The sequence below is a fragment of the Diabrotica virgifera genome, chromosome 2 (genome assembly GCF_917563875.1).
Source record: "Diabrotica virgifera virgifera chromosome 2, PGI_DIABVI_V3a".
NCBI classification, from domain to species: domain Eukaryota; kingdom Metazoa; phylum Arthropoda; class Insecta; order Coleoptera; family Chrysomelidae; genus Diabrotica; species Diabrotica virgifera.
The window spans coordinates 6,534,744-6,554,965 of record NC_065444.1 but is presented as its reverse complement, the minus strand read 5'-3'; the positions used below and the strand labels follow the sequence as shown (position 1 = coordinate 6,554,965).

Genomic DNA, 20,222 nt, shown 5'->3' with positions numbered 1-20,222 from the left:
GCAAGGTGAACATTTGTTAATGGCTTAACGGTGTCTAATCGGACAAACTTTGGAATTTGGAAATATTAGACTACTAAAACATCCCATGTATTTTGTCGGACAGAACTTCCAATTGATTTTTTACCATTTTATTAAACTCTCATGCAAAAATTAGACTGGTATTTATCACCAGACTGCAAATAGCAGTCTTATTTTCGCATGAGAGTTTGTAACGAATAAGCGATGGACTACCCAGCTAATTGAAACAATATTCGAAAATATTACTTCAACCAACTAAGATAGCCATCGTTACACCCTTAGCTTAGCTCAGTCACTCAGGTGTGTGTTCGTCTTGTCCTAACCTTAGATATGAACTATGAAAATTGGAATGGAAGCAAACAAAACATAGTTTTAACCAATCATGTTTATTGTTCATAAAGATATAATAAAAATATGACTTAGTAAATTGCATTAACAAATGTATTCAAATTCTTGCCAAAAACTAACAATTCTGGATTATACTTATGGCTTTTGGTATTCGGCTCGATGGTAATTTCTTGATGTTGTATGGTACTGCTGTCGACTTGTAGACCTGGGCAGGTGTTATGGCCCTAGGTCGCTGCAGCTACGGTCTTGGTGGTGTCTGAGATGTTAGGTGCTGTTGTCTGTCTAGAGATGCATCATTGTTTAGGTTGTCAGCCATCTGGTGCATCGCCGGCGATGGGCTTCATGCTCCCGAAAGGAGAAAGTGGATTTTATTCCCAAAAACTATAAGATAAAGACACATATCAATCATCAAGAAGAAAACCAAATTGTACCTTTGCCAAATAGTATTCAGAAATAGTAAATGGCAAGGTTAAATTACATGAAATTTAGATGAGAACAGTTAAAATTTTGATTACTAAACGTGCATATTAATAGATGAAAAGAAATTAGAAACCAAACACATGGTTAAACTTTTGAAGGTTAGATAAAAATATTAGAAAAAATGTTATCAGAAACTAGGTATGGATGGAATATAATGACTAAGAGATTATTAAAAAAAACTATATGTAACTCACCCCAAGAGGAAGATGATTTGTTGAAATAAAATGATTTATTTTTGAAGCTGCTCTGCCTTTTAAAACATTTCCACCTCCATTTTGAGAATGAGATACGGGGGCTGTCACTGTCATTAAAATGACATGACAACGAACCTTGGACCGAAATTTGAAATAACGAACATGGAACACAAGAGATGATATAATGTATATAGGGTTGCCTATTATAGAACGGGCGCCAACCGATTTTTAAAAGGGGGAAATGGGTAAACCAAATAGAAGAAGATAATTATTAATGAAATATTAAAGGAAATAAGATAAAATAATTATTTAAAAATAAAATATCAAAGATGTGACGTTTGTAACGTTACAAGTTTAATGAAAGGGTAACAAATCAATTGGAAATTCTGTCCGACAAAATATAAAATACATGGGACGTTTTCGTAGTCTGACGTTCTAAATTTTCAACCTGTTCCACAATTAAAAGTTCCCCTGTTCCAGTGTTCCCGTACATCAAAGTTTGTCCGACTAGAGACCGTTAAGCTATTAATACATTTTCAACTTGCTATTAATCAACTTTTTTTGTACGCGGGATCCAGGCCTAAATTTGAATCGGTCATTTTTGAAATTATTACTTTAGTTAATGTACTTATCACTATTAAAATAATGTCATTTGTCAGAACAATAATGGTTGTGGATCATACGTACCTATTATTTCTTCTTGTAGTTCCTTCTCCTGTCGGAGGTTGGCTATCATCACAGCTGTCCGTACCTTATTGGCGGCTGATTTTTCTCTTAAGTTTCTCAGCCAGGAAATTCTTCTTCTACCTATGGATCTTTTCCAATTAATTTTTGCCCTGCATTATGTGTCTTAATATCTAATATTTTGCACCTCTAGTAATGTGGTCCAAATATTCCAGCTTTCTTGTTTTGATGTTCTTTATGACCTCGCAATTCTTTTGTAACCTTATTAACACATCTGCATTTGTATCTCGTTGGATCCATGGTATTTTCAAAATTCTTCTATAGCACCACATGATGTTGGGGGTTGCTGGACGAAGACACTCCCGAACAAACAAACTTAAACTTTTTACATATCTTTATTCTTATAAGGTTAAAGGTACAGTTACAACTACGTCGACCGACATTATAGTTAGGATAGGTCAAGGTGACCCATATCTCGGTAACTATATCCCCTGACCACGCGCCAGCAGAGTTCAGCGAACACACTGATACAACAATGAATGTCTCAGGTACTCGACCTTCCCACTTATATCTTATTATATTAAAAACAATGCCCATATGTATTACCATATATGGTTATGCTATACGTATTTCAATAATGACGTGTGCTGTGTTTGCAGTCTTGCGAATGAGTTGAATACTTTGAACTTTGCTACTATCGTAATAAATTATACAAATTGCAACTATAATATTGACCTTATTCTTATAACAAATAAATTAGGAAAATTCCGTGAGGGTTGTCGTGTACCATCACATCTCTCTGGGCGGGGAAAAGATGAAAGGGAATTTCAGTAACAATTTCCTTTCATCTCTATTTTATATTATTTATGCTGACTGACGTCTCTCCTTTATAAGAAAATTAAACAAACATATTAAAGAAAATGAGAAAAGAAAAAAATGAGATATATAAATATTTACACTGAACCTTAAGTACTAGTAAAAGTCTTATGGTGGACTATTATTACACTTTTACACTATAACACTTTTCAGTACTTATTCTTTTTATATATTATACAGCTTAACGTTATTCTTATGTATGACTACTTGTTTACCCTTTTTCTCAATAATTACGTTAGGCGTTTCATCTTTACTTAAGGTATATGGACCCGAAAACAAACAGTTAAGTTTTGTGTTTGGCTCCTTTTTTATTAATACCTTATCTCCTGGTTTATAAGTTATTTTACTCGTTTTGGCATCATATATTTTTTTTTTGCTGTGTTTTGTATGTGTTAGTGTTTCTCTGGCCTCCTTTGCGGCTACTTGTAGTCTGTATTTCAGTTCCATGGGATAGTCGTCAAAATTATACAGGGGTTCTATTTCGTTTTGAACATTTGTCGGCAGTCTACATATTTTTCCGAACACTAATTCGAACGGAGTATAACCCGTTGCTGAGTGTACTGAAATGTTATACGAAAAACAGAAATATTGCACCCATGTACTCCAATTTGTAGGGAATTTTGATAGTTGTATCCTAAGGTACGCATTTAAATGTTTGTGAGTATTTTCTAAAGCTCCTATTGTTTCGTGGTGATATGCTGTTGAGTTTAGTTTCTCTATTTGCAATAATGAGCATGTTTCCTTAAATGTTCTTGCCATAAACTCTGAGCCTTGGTCTGTGACTATTTTTCTGGGTACTCCATACCTCAGAATAAAATTTTCTACCAATGCCTTGGCTACTGTTTCGGCTTCTTTGTTCTTTATTACATATCCTTCTATGTATTTACTTAGCTCACATTGCAGTGTCAATATATATCTATTCCCACTGTCATCCATCTCAAATGGTCCTACTAGATCTATAAATATTGTGTCGAATGCGCAGGTGGCAGTCGATGTGATAGTTAGAGGTTGTTTGGTTATGATAGAATGCTTATGTCTTTGACAATCGTCGCATCTCTTCACAAATTCCTCGATATCTTTTCGTAAACTATTCCAAAAATAATATTTCCTTATATTTTTGTACATTCTATTTATTCCGGCATGCCCTCCTGTTGGTAACATGTGAAAATCATTAATTATAATTCTTCTTAATTTTTCATCTGCTATATTCTGTTTGTCTTGTACTATACATATTTTGATATCTCTTTCTTTAAATATTTTAGGATCCTTTCTTATCTCTTCAATAATTGGCTGATTCTTATTATTCTTTACTAGTACTAGTTCCTTTATATTCTTTTGTGCGCACATTTGAATCAAGGCTCTCAACGATGCTCGTAGCGCAGACGTTGATCGAGGTTCTTGATATGTCGAGTTTCTCAACGACGCTCGTAGTGCAGACGTTGATCGAAAATCTCGAATCAGATAAATAATATCGTCTTCTTCATTGTACAATATACTACTATTTGTATTTTCTTCAGCCGAATCTAGCTTCATTGTTTTGCAATCGTCCTTGTCTATCAGTTTTACCTCTACCGCACTTTTCGGGAATTTCAACAATTCGACTACGTCTGGTTGATCAGTCCATTCGTTCTTCGAATCGGTGATTTCCTCCTGCTTTTTCGTTTGTGCTCTCGTCATCACTAATATACTTTTCTCTGAGTCCTTATTTAGTTGCTTTAGTTCTTCTGATGTAACTTCTATTCGTGATAAGGCGTCAGCTGTTACATTTTCAGCTCCTTTCACGTATTTAATTGTAAAGTCGTATTCTTCTAACTTCAATCTAAATTTGGTTAATCTGCTGGAAGGGTTTGTCATACCAAATAGGTACACCAATGGTCGGTGGTCTGTCAAAATAATAAATTCTTTCTGTAGAAGGTAATGTCTCCATTTAGCAATGCTCCATACTATTGCCAGTAATTCTTTTTCTATCGTAGGATAATTCATTTCCGCTTTATTAAGTGTTCTACTGGCATATGCTACCGGTTTGTCATTCCCGTTTGACAAAGTTGCTCCTAGTGCGATGCCAGATGCATCTGTCCGTAGAATAAACGTGTTCTCCTCCGATAAATCTGGGAATTCCATTACGGGGGGGTTTGATAATGACGTCTTGAGGCTTTCAAAAGCTTTTTGGCATTCTGTTGTCCACTCAAATTTTACATTTTTCCTTGATAGTCTATTTAGAGGTGCGGCTATTTCTGCAAAATGATTGATATGTTTTCTGTAATAATTTGCAAAGGCTACGAATCTTTTTGCTTCTTTTGCATTTTGTGGTATTGGATATTGTTCCAATGCGGTGATCTTTTCCGGATCTGGTGCTACACCTTTATTCGAAATCTTGTGTCCTAAATATAATAGTTCTTTTTTCATAAACTCGCATTTAATTGGATTTAATTTCAGATTTACTTTCCTTAGTCTCTCTAATACCTTCACTAAATTCTGATTATGCTGTTGTAGACTGTTGCCAAAGACTATCAAATCATCAAGATATATAAACATGTTTTCATAATTTAAACCTGACATTGCCATAGTCATGGCTCGTGAGAAACATCCTGGGCTTGTCTTTAACCCCATCGGAAGTCGTGTCATTTGATATTGACCTCTATCGGTTGCGAATGCTGTGTACGGTCTGGACTTAGAATCGAGTTCTATTTGGTAATATCCTTGGTATAAATCTAAATGTGAAAAATATGTTGCTCCTGATAAAGCGTCTAGGATTTCTTCTATGCATGGTAATGGAAATCTGTCATTCTCAATTTTGTTGTTTAGTTGTCTGTAATCTATCACAACTCTCCATTTCTTGTTTCCATTTTCATCGTTTTTCTTTGGCACTATAAGTAGTGGAGATGAGAATTCTGATATTGCATTTTCAATAATCCCGTCTTTTAACATTTTGTCTACTTGTCTATTTATTTCCGTTTTTTGTCCGTGTGGTAATCTATACGGTTTTGTATAAGCAGGTGATACTCCTTTTTGCAATTTTATTTTTGCTTTGTATACGTCCGTCGTTGTGCATGGATCGTTTTCTAAGAAAAACACATCGGAATATTTTACACATATTTTTTCTATTGCTCTTTTTTCCTCTAGCGATAAATTTTTTGTGTTTATTATATTCAAAAGTCTTTCGGCACGACTCACCGATTGTTTTGATTCTCCCATGTGGAAAACGTCGAACTTGTCTAATCTTTCGACCTTCGGTCTAAAATTCTTAACAATTATTTCTCTATCATTGATATTTAATATCCTTATTGGTATTTTTCCGTCGACTGGTTTTGAGACTGTTCCTGCCGAGAAAATTCCTTCCGCTATCTCCTGTGGTATAGTTACAAAATCTCCGTAGTGTGTCCCGATCTCGAAAAAAAATAATTTTTCACATCTCCTAGGTATTATTATCGTATAAATTTCTCCCATAGATAGCATTTTAAAATCTCTTCTCATTCCTTCTACATGTAACGATAATTTTAAGGATTCGTAATCTATTGTAGCAAAATATTGGTATAAAAAATCGCTACCAATAACCCCATCGACTTTATTTGTGAAACTCTTCATAACTGCAAATTCCTGTGTCAACGTTATCTTCTCTGAGTTATCTAATATTTCAAGGTCACACAATAAGGTTCCCCTTGTATATATAGTTTTTCCGGTAACACCTCGCAAGCTAATACGTCGGGTTTTGTTTATGTCGGTGTAGTTTTTATCTAAACATTCTTCAAATAAAACGCTGACTGTTGCGCCAGTGTCAATTAATAGTTTTTTGCGTTTTCCTCTGTAATAAACATTAATATAATTTAATCCACTTGCTGTGGAATTATCTGCCTCCATTTGATGGGCCACGAAAAAAATCTACTTCTTGTATTGTGCTTGTGTGTGGTTGCTCTTGGCGGGGCTGCTCCTCTGTTGCGAAATATGCTCCTGGTGAATTTCTGTTGCTGGGGTTTCTACCTTGCGACCAATTATTATTTCTCCCTCGATGACCATGTCCTGCTCCTCTGTTTCTTTGAGACCTACCTCTGTTATGATATTGTCTTACTTCGTTTCCATTTGTATTTCTATTATTATATGTCTTGTTACCTTCTTTTCTCCTGTCAAAACTATTTTTGTATCCGTTTGTTGTATTTCTTCTTCCGCCTCTATATGTTTTATTCATGTGGTACATTCCTGCAGTTTCCGTTCGAGTTAGCGATTCTTCGTTCTTTGCGCTTGTTATCGCTTCCGCTAAAGTGCTAAAGTTCTTGGTTTTCAAAATTGTCTTTATCTTGTCATTTTTTAAACCGTTAGTAAACACGCTTATTGCAATTTTTTCGTTTACTTTGGCCAGCACTTCTTCTGCATCTCTGTTTCCCTCTGCTTGTGCTATTGTTAATTTAGCCATGAGCTCCTCTAAACTTCTTCCAAATTTTTCTATTGACCTATTCTCTTGTTTCGCTGAGTTGATCTCCGCTGACAGAACAGGGATAGATTGTTTTACTAGAAACTTTTCTTTAATATCGGTTATTAGTGCCGCGTTTGAGTTGTAAGTGGTCTTCAGTCGTAATTTTGCTGCTTGCGTTAGTTTCACCTTCAACAGGTACTTTGTTAGTTGCGGTTTTCCTTCATCATCTAAAAATTCATCGTACAGTTCAATTGCGTCTATGAATGCTCTAATTGATTCTTCGGTGTTTCCTATGTGAGGGATCAGGTTCCCTGCTGTTTTCAGTTCGAATTTCTCTCCCATCTTGTCGTTGTTATGTTCAACTTGTCTTTTCCGTAGTTCTGTTTGGACTTTTCCGATCTTTTCTCCAATTTTTGCAATAATATCTGCAATGAATTTGTCTTCTGCTGCCTTACAGCTGTCACCTTTGTATATTTTATGCACCGTCCTAAACTGTTCCGTGATAGTCCTGAGTTTTTCCACCCATTTATCTGTGATTAGCTTATTTTTCCTTCGTTCTATAGTGTCTTTTGTGAGATTCCTATTTAATATAGTTATATCTTCCAGAATACGTTGAAATCTTTCCTCGAACATAAATTCGGCTTGGCCTGACTACGTTACTCAATAGTATATGGCCTAGTGTCTCGAAGTCTCAATTACTTCGTAAAGCTTATCATTGCCGTTAAGTTTATCAAATATAACAAAATGTAACATATAAAATAATATAATAAAACATAAATGTAAGTAAAATAAAAGGATCAATAATATTGGATAACCGTCAATATTTAAAGTGTCAGTAAATAAGTAAGTGAGTAATTATATAATAAAAAAAAATCAAAATTTCAATATGAAAATAAAAAAAATAGTCATCAAACTTACTTCATAAGCAGTTAAACTGTATTGTATTAAAAAGAAAAATTACTCACGAATATGGGTTCATGTGTCTATGCATTTGGTCCTGGATTCTGGGCGTCTAACCTCAGCATCTCCATTGATTTAGATACTTCCTGTCGGATGTGGCGTCGAAGCTGCTTCTTCCATCGTCGATACAGTAGCCATCCGACGATGATTATGGCCAGGCTGAACGATACAATTCCCAAAACTCCAGGGATTGATAGCTTCTCGTTTTCGCCGGTTTCAGCTGTCACACCTCCGCTGTTGCCTGCTTGGTTTATGAAGATCTGTTCCTCTTTTTCTTTATTCTGGTTGTTTCCCATCTTACGTGTAGAGCTGCATACCTCAATCTATATGCGAACCAGAAAACTCCATTCTTTAACTTAAGGCACGGGTCGCCATGTGATGTTGGGGGTTGCTGGACGAAGACACTCCCGAACAAACAAACTTAAACTTTTTACATATCTTTATTCTTATAAGGTTAAAGGTACAGTTACAACTACGTCGACCGACATTATAGTTAGGATAGGTCAAGGTGACCCATATCTCGGTAACTATATCCCCTGACCACGCGCCAGCAGAGTTCAGCGAACACACTGATACAACAATGAATGTCTCAGGTACTCGACCTTCCCACTTATATCTTATTATATTAAAAACAATGCCCATATGTATTACCATATATGGTTATGCTATACGTATTTCAATAATGACGTGTGCTGTGTTTGCAGTCTTGCGAATGAGTTGAATACTTTGAACTTTGCTACTATCGTAATAAATTATACAAATTGCAACTATAATATTGACCTTATTCTTATAACAAATAAATTAGGAAAATTCCGTGAGGGTTGTCGTGTACCATCACACTCAAATGCTTCCAATTTCTTTATATCATCCACTTTCAGTGTCCAGCTTTACATTCCATACAAAAAGACGAGAACACGTAGCATCTTAAGGGCACCCAAAGTCCAACAATAGAATTTTTTTGGGTTATGATTGAAAATTATTCTCTGAAATCTTCTCTTTCCAACGGTATATAACACATTATAGTATAAATGGTTACAAAACTATTTGTTTTCTGAACGTCTGCAATCAACTTACCGTGTACCGGTAGCTTTATAGCCTATTAGAGTACTTTACGTCTTTGCGATTTCCCGAATACTAGGTTTTTAACTTTTGATGTCAAATATCTCTGGTTCCTTAGATGATCGAAGGTCCAAATTTTTACAGTAGTTGTAGATAGATAATATCTAGTCCCGCGTAAAGTTTTATTGAAAAATGTAAAAAAACAAGTAAAATAAAAAATAAAATCTAAACTTTTTTGGGTTTTTTTTGTAAGAGTATTTTAAAAAAATTTAAAATAAATGTTTCTTTTACTCTATCTTTACAAAAATCTACGCGGGACTAAACAATACATGTAGTTTCAAAATAAAACAAAAATTAGGTCTCTACTAAGTGCTTTGGTTACAGAGCTATGTGACATAATGTTAACATTGTCGTTAAACGGGACTTTGGGTACCCTTAAGGCTTTCATCCTCAGCTCTAGAGGAAGGTCTCGATTAACAAACGTTTTTTCATTTTTACAAATGCTTGTCTTGCAATTTCAATGTGTGTCCTGATTTCTCTACCTTGGTCATTGTTTTCATTTACCCATTTTTCCAGATATTTGTAGTTATTTACTCTTTCTAGTTGTTTTCCCTTGATATCTAGCCGTTCTACTGTATGTTACTTAAAAATAATCATGATCGGTTTTCTTAACGTTTATTTGTAGTCCCTATTTTTATACTGACTTTATGTAATCTATTTACTAATCGCTGCAGTGCTTCTAGACTGTCTGCAATAATAGCGGTGTCGTCTGCGAATCTTATGTTGTTCAAGATTTTTCCGTATATTGATATACCCTGTTCTGATAGTTTCTTTGTACAGATTGAATAACAATGGAGATAGTACACAACCTTGTTTAACACCTCTTTTGATTTCAGTAGATTGACAATAACCCGTATATCTCGACTGTCCACATTCTTTTCTTTTAACAGTTCTATGAGTTTCTGATGTCGTACTCTATCAAAAGCATTTTGATAATCTATAAAGCAGACATAGAGATCCTGGTTCTTATCTAGTCGTTTTTGCGCGAAAACGTTAAAAGCGAACAGAGCCTCTCTCGTTTGTAGTCCTCCTCTGAATCCATAGAAAATATATGGTAATTTTCCATGGATTATGGATTTCTGGAATCCATAGTAATCTATATATTCTTCTATTTTTTTGTCTAGTCTTCCATGTATTATTTTGACATACATATTTAACATACCAGAAAAACAAATTCGATGAGAGATTATTCCTAAAGATCCATACCACATCTCGAATGTTGTTCTGAAGCTATTTCCTTGTGGCATTTTTATGATTAATTATTTATATGGGAAATAAGCCACAATTAAAATGAAAAAAATAATTTTATTAACGTTTCGACGCCCAAATCGGGTGCCGTTGTCAAAATACAAAATATTACTAAAATAAACTAAAGTGTTGTTGCTAAGCAAAAAAAATTCTTCTAATAATTTATTTAATCTCACTCATTTATATTGGCAATTCAGACATATATTATACATTTTAAAGTAGAAGATTTTATTTAGGTGAGACATCAAGACCATTAGACGTTAGAATAAGTGAACATCAATCTTATATTAAAAATAGAGAATTTGAGAGATCTCAAATATGTCAACACGCATGGGATAATGAACATAGAGTTCAGTGGAGAGATTCAAGTATAGTCCTGAAAGAATCAGATAGTAAAAAGAGAAAAATCAAAGAAGCGGCTCTAATTATGCTAAATGAAACCAATTGTGTCGCAAATTCCTCGGTAGAATGCAGTAGGATGTGGTTACCCATACTGAAAGAGGAAGTCAATAGAAAGAAAATACCAAGATTAGTAAGTCAATAATATCGAGCTAGTACATATTTTATATTTTAGTATTACTTATATATCTAGTATTATTAATAATATTTATAATTTAAACATGTTACATGTCAGAATTTGGTATTATTTTTTGAGAGTAAATTAATGTAAGACCAAATACTTACGATGTCGGGATAGTATCACAGGGTTTTTCCCGGTTTTCCCTTGTGATTTACTATGAAGTCTCTAACGCGAGAATTTTACTGTCGTTGCATTTGGTTGTCTTTTTAAAGACATATCACATGCTATAATTTTTTATGACGGATATTCTTGAGTTGGGGTTAATTTCATGTAATCGAATGAACTATCTTTCAGTAAGTCGTCCCAGGAACGCAACTCATAAATATTGGCAATATCATTTTAAAGTCTTCTACTTTAAAATGTATAATATATGTCTGAATTGCCAATATAAATGAGTGAGATTAAATAAATTATTAGAAGAATTTTTTTTGCTTAGCAACAACACTTTAGTTTATTTTAGTAATATTTTGTATTTTGACAACGGCACCCGATTTGGGCGTCGAAACGTTAATAAAATTATTTTTTTCATTTTAATTGTGGCTTATTTCCCATATAAATAATTAATCACATCTCGAATGCTTTCAGGTTTTTAATGTTGGATTGTTTCAGTGTCTCAACCCCATACAAAATGGTGGAGAAAATATAACATCAAAACGGATCTGAAGTCTTATATTGATATTGCGATTACAAAAATTTTTCTCATTCTGTTAATAATTGACCATGCATTTTCAATGCGGCATCTTATTTCTTTTGTCTGATCAGTATCTTCTATGATCCATGCTCCAAGGTATTTGTACGAAGATATTTGCTCAATTTCTGTATTATTTAGTTCTAGTTAACTTTGATGTTTTATGCTATTGTAAAAACCAGGAACTGGTTTTCTTCAAATTTATTTTTAGTCCATAATCGTTACAATGTATATTTAGTTGTTGAGCAGTTATCAGCATATCTTATGTTATTAAATAATGTTAATTCTTAAATGACTGATTCATATTTCTGCAAGATAACCTGCTTCTATTAATTATGTTACAGTAGAATTTATTAAGTGATTGTCTGATTGGTATTAACATTCATAGCATTACTATTTTTATTTCTGTATGTTCGAACGATTGTAAATATATTAATAAAGTTGAAAAATAATTACTTAGTAAAATCATTCATACCATACCTCATACTCATCACTGTCACTCACAAGTCATCAACTTAATTTATTATTAAAAACATATTTCTCGAAATTTATTTCAAGTAAACTTAAACTATAGGTGGCTGTAATATTAAATTGCAAATCTATATGGGTCGCAATAAGCTATTTGAAGCACTGTATAAGTAGGCGAGTCAATGAAACAGTTAAAAAGCCAATTTTTTGCAGTTGGATGGATCTCAATGAAACTTGTTGCATTCGATTTGATAAATTATGTGAACTAAAGTGATGACGTCGAAATGAAAATTGCATTATTGAGCAGTAACAAAAATGCATTTTGCAAAGTGCATTTGGAAATGATAAAAAATGATACATTTTGTAACTCGGAAATAATTGACGGAAATTTACTCACTATTACTACTCGAGGGTTTTAGGATCACTGGACATGAATATTGTGACGGAGATGGTCTTCAAGGCACTTGGTGTCCAGGATGGGTTTCATCCTCTGGAACGGTTTTCTAGAATATTCGATACAAAATCAGTGCAAACTCGTTACTTGGGGTCGTAGAACAGGAATATCACGTCTCCGTGGTACCTGGTGCCCAGGGTTGATCTCCGATCTATAAATAAGATTATTTTGACAAGGATAAATTAAATGGTTTTGATCTCGCTGAAATCTCGAATATGTCTTTCGAGCAGTATACCTAACTGAGCACAACGGCGATAAAGGCGCGCGGCGAGTAGAAATCTTTGTTTAAATTTATAACTATGTTTTAGCAATATAAAAACCACTTATCCTCGTCAAAATATTCCTTCTTGTACTTAAAGGTTTAAAGATTATAAACCTTTTTGTATAATTACAATTCATTTAGTATTCAGGAAAAAGGTCCCAAAAATCAATATTATCAAGGCATTTTTAAACAAAAAATTGCACATATTATCTTGAAAAAGAAGCATTTTTCGAAAAAAAATACCAAGAGAGAAAAAGTGTTTATTTTAATGAGAAAAATATATAGAATCAAATAAAAACAATGCACCTATTTGGTGTAATAGACTTGCAAAAAAAATAGTCGATTTATGTCTATTGCTGAGGGTAAACCCCTCGCCTATTATGTGAGTTTTATAGAATTTTCATCGGGATCGCTCAGTCCCAAACCACAGTACTAGCCTGATTTAATTTCATCCATCTCACTCTAAATCTACTACATGCATCTCCATTTATCGCTTTATCATCAAGCGTGTTACGCACAGGGAGGTATACTATAATATTATATCTCATATATTAGGTACATAATATGATATCGCTTACTATAGTAATGAGTGGACCTGCATAAATTATGGTTCCGTGTATGCAGGCTCATTCATTACTATAGTGAGCGATATGAGATATAATATATTAGTATAGCTCCCCGTGCATAACAAGTTTTACTCTGTAATACTGATTGTAGTTATGTAAAACTATTACTTTGTACAATCATTATCATCCAGCGGAGGACTAGCTGGAGGATTAAATTTATTATTTGAGCCAGGTATAATATATACAGTGAGGACGTTTGAGTTGGAATAAATTCATTATCTCGAGAATTGGCGAATTTGGGGAGAAATACTGAGACAGGTCGATTTTTATTTTTAAATTATGATTTTTTGCCATATATATCATACTAGTGACGTCACCCATCTGGGCGTGAGGACGTAATAAACAATTTTTTTAAATGAGAGTAGGGGTTGTGTGATAGCTCATTTGAAAGATTATTTAATTCTCTATTCAGTAATATAAATATTAACATAATTGTGTATACAGGGTGTCCAAACAAAATGTTTTTTATTAAATGAATTGACCCAAAAAGAAGAATGTAAGTAATTTATTTAATTCAAAAAAACATTTTACTGCTGTCAGAAAAACAGGCAATAATGTTTACTTCAGAAATAAACATTGCTTTTCGATTAATTTCAATCTTCAAACAGCTAAGAGACAGGTGGGTGGCAGCTTTAACATTGAATTTAAGCTAAAAACAATGATTATTTGTCCAATAAACATTTCTTTCTGTTTTATGACAACATTCAAGCGTATTTTGAAATAAATGAATTAAATATATTCTTCTTTTTGTCTCAATTAATTTTATTTAAAAACTTTTTTGGACACCCTATATAAATAATTATGTTAACGTTTATATTACTGAATAGAGAATTAAATAACCTGTCAAATGGACTATCACACGACCCCTACTCTCATTTAAAAAAATCATCGATTACGTCATCACGCCTATATGGATGACGTCACTAGTATGATGTATATGGCAAAAAGTCATCATTTAAAAATCAAAATCGACTTGTCTTTCTCCAAATTCGTGCATTCTCGAGATAATGAATTTATTCCAACTCAAACGTCCTCACTGTATATTCGTCAACTTAACTCAATATTTACGTTATTTATATTTATTCTGTCATTTGTATTTGTCATGATTTTTGTTTTACTCATGTTCATTTTTAATCCTATCTTCTCTAAAGTTGTGCTAACTACGGAAAGCAATGGATTGTATCCTCGCTCCGACCCTCGCTCCCTGGTATTTATATTCGAGAATGCTCGCATTTAAAATAATGTATTTATTTTACATAGCGATCGATAATATAGTTTCGATCGCTATGTAAAATAATTGCATTATTTTAAATGCGAGAATTCTCGAATATAAATACCAGGGAGCGAGGATACAATCCATTGCTCTCCATAGTGAGCAAACCCTAATGCTTGTGCTAGTTGAGTCAGCATTGTGGCTAGTTCTTCTTGTTGGTTGTAATAAGAACAACATCATCGCAATATCTGGGGTGATTATCAACATAAACGAAAAGAAACTCAATCACCTCAAATACAGTGGTTGAAAAATTGCCGTACCGGTATAAAACCCAAACACTTCTACCATCTTAAGTATCTGGTTTGTTCGATCATGGTAGTGTGGATGAGTCGAACATTGATAAATGGCATTATAATGTACATATTTTTTTATAGATCTGGTTCACCGAGACCAATAATGAAAACTAGGACGGCGTTTTATTTGTTCACGACGCCAATTACTAGGATTTCCAGAAGGCTGTGCAGACATATTATGAGGCCGAGACACGCGGCAAGGGCACCCTTCTTTGCCATTAATATACAAGCTGTCAAACAGGAGTGCAGTATACAAATGGTAAGATATTAAAATAATCTCGAGAGCATGTGTGGATTGTATATAGGGTTGTGGTTCAAAGGAATTGAGAGAGGTACTTATGTTATATAGACAATATCTAATTATTGTTAAATAAAATCCACAAGGAAAGAAAAGTTTTCCTGTAGTTGGCTGTATACCATCAATCACAAAAATTGGAATAAATCCTTTGTAAAAGGTATAAAATTTATTAAAATCCCTAAAGGGCTACATCAGAACAAATCGTTTTCGATTTTATTACAAAATCATCATCAGTGTAAGACAGTCTGGATGCTAGCTGAGCCACCAAAGAAATATAGGGGTAATAACCCTTCAAATATAAAATGTATGCTTTACAGATGCATATTTACTTAAAATGCCTTGTGATGGGCAAAAGGCAACAGGAATAATGCCCTCAGGTAAGGTATTTAAATTCCCAACATGTGGGATGCAAAAAAATTGAGTTTACATTTCGATGACTTAGAGTTGCCATAAAGTCATCGAAATGTAAACTCAATTTTTTTGCATCCCACATGTTGGGAATTTAAATACCTTACCTTAGGGCATTATTCCTGTTGCCTTTTGCCCATCACAAGGCATTTTAAGTAAATATGCATCTGTAAAGCATACATTTTATATTTGAAGGGTTATTACCCCTATATTTCTTTGGTGGCTCAGCTAGCATCCAGACTGTCTTACACTGATGATGATTTTGTAATAAAATCGAAAACGTTTTGTTCTGATGTAGCCCTTTAGGGATTTTAATAAATTTTGTACCTTTTACAAAGGATTTATTCCAATTTTTGTAATTATTGTTGTTCTGAAGCTATTTCCTTGTGGCATTTTTATAATCAACTATTTACAATGGTAAATAAGCCACAATTTTATTTTGTATTATTTTGTATTTTGACAACGACACCCGACTTGGGCGCCGAAACGTTAATAAAATTTTGGTAAAATTGTGGCTTATTTCCCATTGAAAATAGTTGATAATTTCTAATTAATCTAATAAAACGCTTACCAATATCACTATTATTTCACTCGCAACATTCAGATATGGACGTCGGGATATTTTATCATCATTATCATCAGTAGCTCGACAAGCCTTTTTGGGTCCTGGCTCGTTTTAGGATTTTCCGCCATTCTGTTGTGTTCCTTGCTTTGTTCTTCCAGTGGGTAATCTCAAGTATTTTCAGATCTTGTTCCACTTGTTCCATGTATCTAAGTTTGGGTCTTCCCTTTGACCTTCTCCCTACTGGTGTTTGCTTCATTATATGTTTTGGTGTTTCGGTCTCCAACATTCGTTCAACATGGCCCATCCAGCGCAGACGTCCGATCTTGACGGAGATGTTATGACGTCGGGTTCGTATGCTTCGTATAGTTCAAAATTATATCTACGCCATACGTCATTTTCTTTCCCCCCCTTATACAGGGTGTCTGCGTAAGTTGGAACCATATGGGATACTTTTTAAATATCAGTTTTACGAAAAAAAGTCATTCTTTATAAAGTGCTCTGCATAGTCTAAAACCTAAGATGCAATCATCAGATATCAAATTTTGTCAACAGTATACGAGGTATGTCAAAAAATATGAATTTCGCTCAAGAGCAAAATATCAAAAAAATTTATTATGAAGAGTTATTTGTAATTAAAAACCATATTCAAATATGCAATAACAGCCTTCTACTTGAAAAAAAAATTTCTGAAATTTTCCTAAATTACCGATTTCGAACATCATTTTTATTTATTAGACATGTAATAACTCTTTTATTAATAATTTTAGGAAAAAAAGTTATTCCTCATAAAAATCTGTGCATGGTCTAAACCTCAAGATGCAACCATCAGTTATCCAAGTTTGTTAATTTTATACGAGGTGTGTCAAATAATATGAATTTAAAAACGATTTAGAAAGAATTCTTTGTAAATTCATAATATTTGACACACCTCGTATAAAATTAACAAACTTGGATAACTGATGGTTGCATCTTGAGGTTTAGACCATGCACAGATTTTTATGAGGAATAACTTTTTTTTCCTAAAATTATTAATAAACGAGTTATTACATGTCTAATAAATAAAAATGATGTTCGGAATCGGTAATTTAGGAAAATTTCAGAATTTTTTTTTTCAAGAAGAAGGCTGTTATTGCTTATTCGAATATGGTTTTTAATTACAAATAACTTTTCATAATAAAATTTTTTGATATTTTGAAATATAAAGGTAGTTTGCTCTTGAGCGAAATTCATATTTTTTGACATACCTCGTATACTTTTGACAAAAGTTGATATCTGATGATTGCATCTTAGGTTTTAGACTATGCAGAGCACTTTATAAAGAATGACTTTTTTTCGTAAAATTGATATTAAAAAAGTTTCCCATATGGTTCCAAGTTACGTAGACACCCTGTATATGTGTCTGAGGATTTTTCGTTCAAACGTACCTAATAAGTTCTCATCGCTTTTCAACAGTGTCCCATGTCTCTGATCCATATATAAGGACCGGTTTTATCAGGGTTGTCGGATGTTTTATGCGTACCTATACATATAACATATTATTATCTAGACATATTTTGTCACGTTCGGAATGAAATGTCATCTAAAACGAACAAAAAGAGAAAAGTAGCACTTTTCGGGTTGTGCACGGTGGAAATAATACAGAAAAAAGACCAAGTAAATCTATCAAAATGCTTAAAAATTGGATGAAAGAGAGAGAAAAATATGGACACATATCTTTTACTATCTTCAATTTTTTTAATCTCTTTTTTAAAGGCATTTCTTAAATTTTGAAATTTTGTTTTATGTTTTCTCAACGTAATAGTTTCAAAGCCCTTCTCCTTCAGAAAATGATTCTAGTGTAACTATAAATGAATCGGTCGTTTCAGAAACCCGACATGTCTAAAAAAATCGATTTTCGTTTTTTTGCATTTTTACTACCCTTAGATGCAGAGTCACATGTTTCAAGAAAAACCCAACCCGATTTAACATTCCAAATGAACTTTAAGCCAAGCCGCACACCAAAGAAACATGAAACGAAAAACATGAAACATGAAACGAAAAACATGAAACATGAAACGAAAAACATGAAACATGAAACGAAAAACATGTTTCATGAAACGAAAAACATGTTTCATGAAACTAAAACACTGCTAAAAAAATCTCAAAGTCCGCCTATCAATGAAACGAGTGTGATTCATGCTCATGACACATTTTTATTTTCGGAGAGTCTCATAAATAGCCGGTCGTATATTTGTTTAGCAGTGGTTTATTTCCATGAAACGTAATTTACGTTTCATGTTTCTTTGATGTGCGGTCGGGCTTAGAGTGGAGAAAATTTTCTGTATCAAGAGAAACCCGGCAACCCCGGGATGTTTTTGTTCCTTTCCACAACTTTGCTTTTTTGGACATATCGGGTTTCTGAAAGGACTGATTCAAATATCTTTTACCTTATTTTTCAGGAGGGAAAATCACTGCCTGAACTGAAACAACTGCTTGTGTACCGGAAGAAGAATAGGGGTAGTGTAACTGCGATAGCTACAAGACTGGGTAGACCGAGTCCGATAGTTGCCCAATGGTTAATATTAACTGACAAGAATATGCTGCCACAGCCAGATCGGGTGGCCTTCCCCAAGCCTCCGAAAGCTCCAGACGGTAGTCTTCTGTACGAGAGGGTGCCCAACAAACCAGAAGCTGAGAAGATACCTTTGAATAACATGTCGCCTTCGCTGAAGAGACGCGCTTATGATGAGATGAACGGAATGGACAGTAAGTATTTTTATTTTAAAAGACATCAATAAGAACTTCGTTTGTTCAACAAGTAGAGGAGAGTTGGACAAAACCGGGTACCACTCCAAAAACCGTCTGTATATTTTGCTATGTGAGAGTAGCAAATGTTTGTTGCAGATTGAAATATTCTCAAATGACTTAAGTTTGATATGCCAATGCCAATTTTTAAGAATATTCTTAGATTTTTATTTTTTTTTATTTTTATGAAAATATTGCAAAATACCCGGTTTTGTCCAACCGGTATGATAAAACCGGGTAGTAACTTAATTACCATGTAAAAATACTAATGGGCAGAAAATAAAATATTTATTAAAAGTATGTGAACAAAAATCGAAAATATATGAACAGAAGTCACAAATAAAAACTTCATTTACATCATCATAGGCACTACAGGCGTCATAAGCCCATTTGGTGCAAGACACACATTTTATCCAGCCTTCCTTCGCATTATAATTTGAAAATAGTTAATTGTAATATAGACACGCATCGTCATTATTATCTTCTTCCTCCAAACTCTCCAAAATTTTGATTTTGGTTCAACCCTTTTTACCACGTTTTTCCTTTTTTTTTGTCCAGTTCATTTAGTTTTAATTTTTTAATGACTGGAGATTTTTTTAAATTGTTCCTACTAGCTTTCTTACTAGCTTCTTCAACAGAAGAAGCCACACGTTGTAGTTAACTAAAAACAAAAAAACCACTGCAGAAACTGGAAGTAACTAGAGGTCTGATAAAATCGGGTACCCGGTTTTGTCGATTTTCCGACTACCCGGTTTTGTCAAACTCGTAAACAAGACATTAAATGTTACTTAAATTTTTAAATTATGATATAATATTCAAAATTTTTAGCAAAATTAAAGGTAATATACTAGGTTACATGTATTAAATTTTGAAATGGCCATTAATTATTCATTAGAGGAGAAAACAGCTATCAACTTATCTTAAAAATCGAGTTTCCTGCATCAAAAAACAGGTGAGGTCTTACTGCTCCGGCACAGATTACTCAAATGAGGTAGAAATGAATACACACGACTGTTGGTGGTAAAGGACACTAATTTTAACATTGTCTAATAGATAGCAGCAGACAGTTAGAAGAATTAAGGGGTACCCGGTTTTGTCCAACTCTCCCCTAGTATATTATAATAACTAGCAGGTAAAATTAAAGAATATAGGAAGTCCCTCCTGGAACAGGGGGACAAAAAATAGGCC

At 33.7% G+C, this 20,222-nt stretch overlaps 1 protein-coding gene across 2 annotated transcripts in view; it reads left to right on the top strand.

The window, feature by feature from the left end:
* The window catches only part of LOC114324672 (metastasis-associated protein MTA3), a 131,215-nt gene that overhangs the window by 95,060 nt on the left and 15,933 nt on the right, over positions 1–20,222 (top strand). Inside the window, exons 7-8 of one of the 2 annotated variants that reach the window (XM_050642378.1) lie at positions 15,061–15,238; positions 18,689–18,995. In XM_050642378.1, coding sequence (XP_050498335.1) covers positions 15,061–15,238; positions 18,689–18,995 — 485 coding nt within the window. Of the gene's footprint in view, positions 1–15,060; positions 15,239–18,688; positions 18,997–20,222 lie in introns of both variants that reach the window. The other variant, XM_050642377.1, reaches the window with a different exon arrangement.